This window comes from Laccaria bicolor, genomic scaffold (genome assembly GCF_000143565.1).
Source record: "Laccaria bicolor S238N-H82 LACBIscaffold_13 genomic scaffold, whole genome shotgun sequence".
Lineage (NCBI taxonomy): Eukaryota > Fungi > Basidiomycota > Agaricomycetes > Agaricales > Hydnangiaceae > Laccaria > Laccaria bicolor.
The window spans coordinates 725377-726933 of record NW_001889884.1 but is presented as its reverse complement, the minus strand read 5'-3'; the positions used below and the strand labels follow the sequence as shown (position 1 = coordinate 726933).

General features: G+C 51.8%; 1 protein-coding gene across 1 annotated transcript in view; it reads right to left on the bottom strand.

The window, feature by feature from the left end:
• The window catches only part of LACBIDRAFT_327657 (uncharacterized protein), a gene marked incomplete at both ends in the record, with an annotated part of 2910 nt that extends 2103 nt beyond the window's left edge, over positions 1 to 807 (bottom strand). The window contains 3 exons of the mRNA XM_001881476.1: positions 76 to 133; positions 239 to 706; positions 762 to 807. Of these exons, the coding sequence (XP_001881511.1) occupies positions 76 to 133; positions 239 to 706; positions 762 to 807 (572 nt within the window). The remainder of the gene's footprint in view (positions 1 to 75; positions 134 to 238; positions 707 to 761) is intronic.
• Between the last annotated feature and the right edge of the window lie 750 nt (positions 808 to 1557).

The following is a 1557-nucleotide window of genomic DNA, read 5'->3' as shown; positions in this document are numbered from 1 at the left end:
GACGATCTCGGAGTAATAACTGCCAAAAAGTCTGCCACGGTGCTATCACCGGGCTTCCACAAGGAAACCACAAACCTACACCAAGTAGTGATGGCAATCTGCAACACGACTTGGACGAGGAGCGGGTTAAGTTCTGTGCGGAGGTTCATGGACTCCGCAGCGAGGATGCTCGCCATCTGCTCCCCCAACATCCACCTAGCTTTCTCAAACGCCTCCGTCGTCTAATCCTGTGTCCTACCCTCATGTTCCGGAATCTGGAGCATCTCTCCAAGGAGAGCAGCAGCTTGAAATATTTCTTCGTTCAGTGTTATAACCCTCTGTACAACATCTGTAGTGGAGAGCGTGTCAGCTGGATTGAGGAACACCTGGGCGCCCTTCAACTCCTTGCGTTTAGCCTCCAAAAAACTCTTAGCATCCGCAAGCTGAGCTTTAACATCCTCGAGTTCATCCTTCAAGCTTCGGTTTTCCTCGAGCAAGCGATGGACCTGATGATCTCGCAGTGCAATAGGGCCTTCCTCCTCCGATCTGACCACACCTGCAGGCCCTTTGCCACTATTTCCTGCTTCAGCAATTGCATAATGTCGAGCTTCCGCCTCCGGCGCTCGGCCTGAGTCGACGCCAATTTTGCTGAGCTGAGCAAGAGGGGCTTGATCGGCCGTATCTCCATGTCTACGTCCCCGGGTCGATGTCAATCCCTTGGGAGAGTCTGGTGTAGGTTCCTTTCTCTGTTAAACAACAAGATTCATCCGTGGCTTACTTACCTGATGATTTAGAAGCGTTAGCGGCGAATCCAGACCACGACAACATTGAACGTCAAGAGTAACCTGGACACTTTCTCGGATACTTAATGAAGGGAAAGATTGATAATGAGTGCCAATCAGAAGCCTTGTGGCTTATACAATTCTTGTGCCTTTCATCGGGCGTCTATAATGAGTGGTGTGGCGTCCAGACAAAACTCCGATGACCTACAGGTATTATTCTCATCCTCGCCGGAGTACAGTCTCGGGAAAATCCCATAGATCTCGTGTTGGAAAGTGGCTCCCACCGGACCACGCTCACTGGACTACGACGGACTCATGCGACAGATGCATCAAGGTCAAAGACGATCGACTCTCTTCAAGTAATGCCGTCACAGTATAGAAAGAATCGTAGTCCCAGAAATCCCTCCGCTTCGAGTTGGGTCGAACAACCTGGCGGTGATGCTCAAACTGGAGGAGGTCCAGCATCCTCTGACCCAAGAGACATCCTTGGACCATTGGTGCGAACTGCTCAATCGGACTCGAAGCCTTGACCCTCTTCACTCTTGACAGAAGGCGCTCCTGTGAGAACAAGCGGTGTCCGCCCTAACCCAAACTTCTTACACGAAACTTCTTTCATGCCCTAACCACCTGTTACGCCACACCTCTGCCTTTCCTTGTGCTCCCTCGTCTAAGGCGCTCAAGGCAAGCTCGCGCATCTTCACCCGCGTCCGTTCATCTGCCAACCAAAATTGATGCCAATGCCATTCGCACCAAGTCCTGCTTGAGGATGGGTAGTGACCAGCCAGCGTGGACGGAG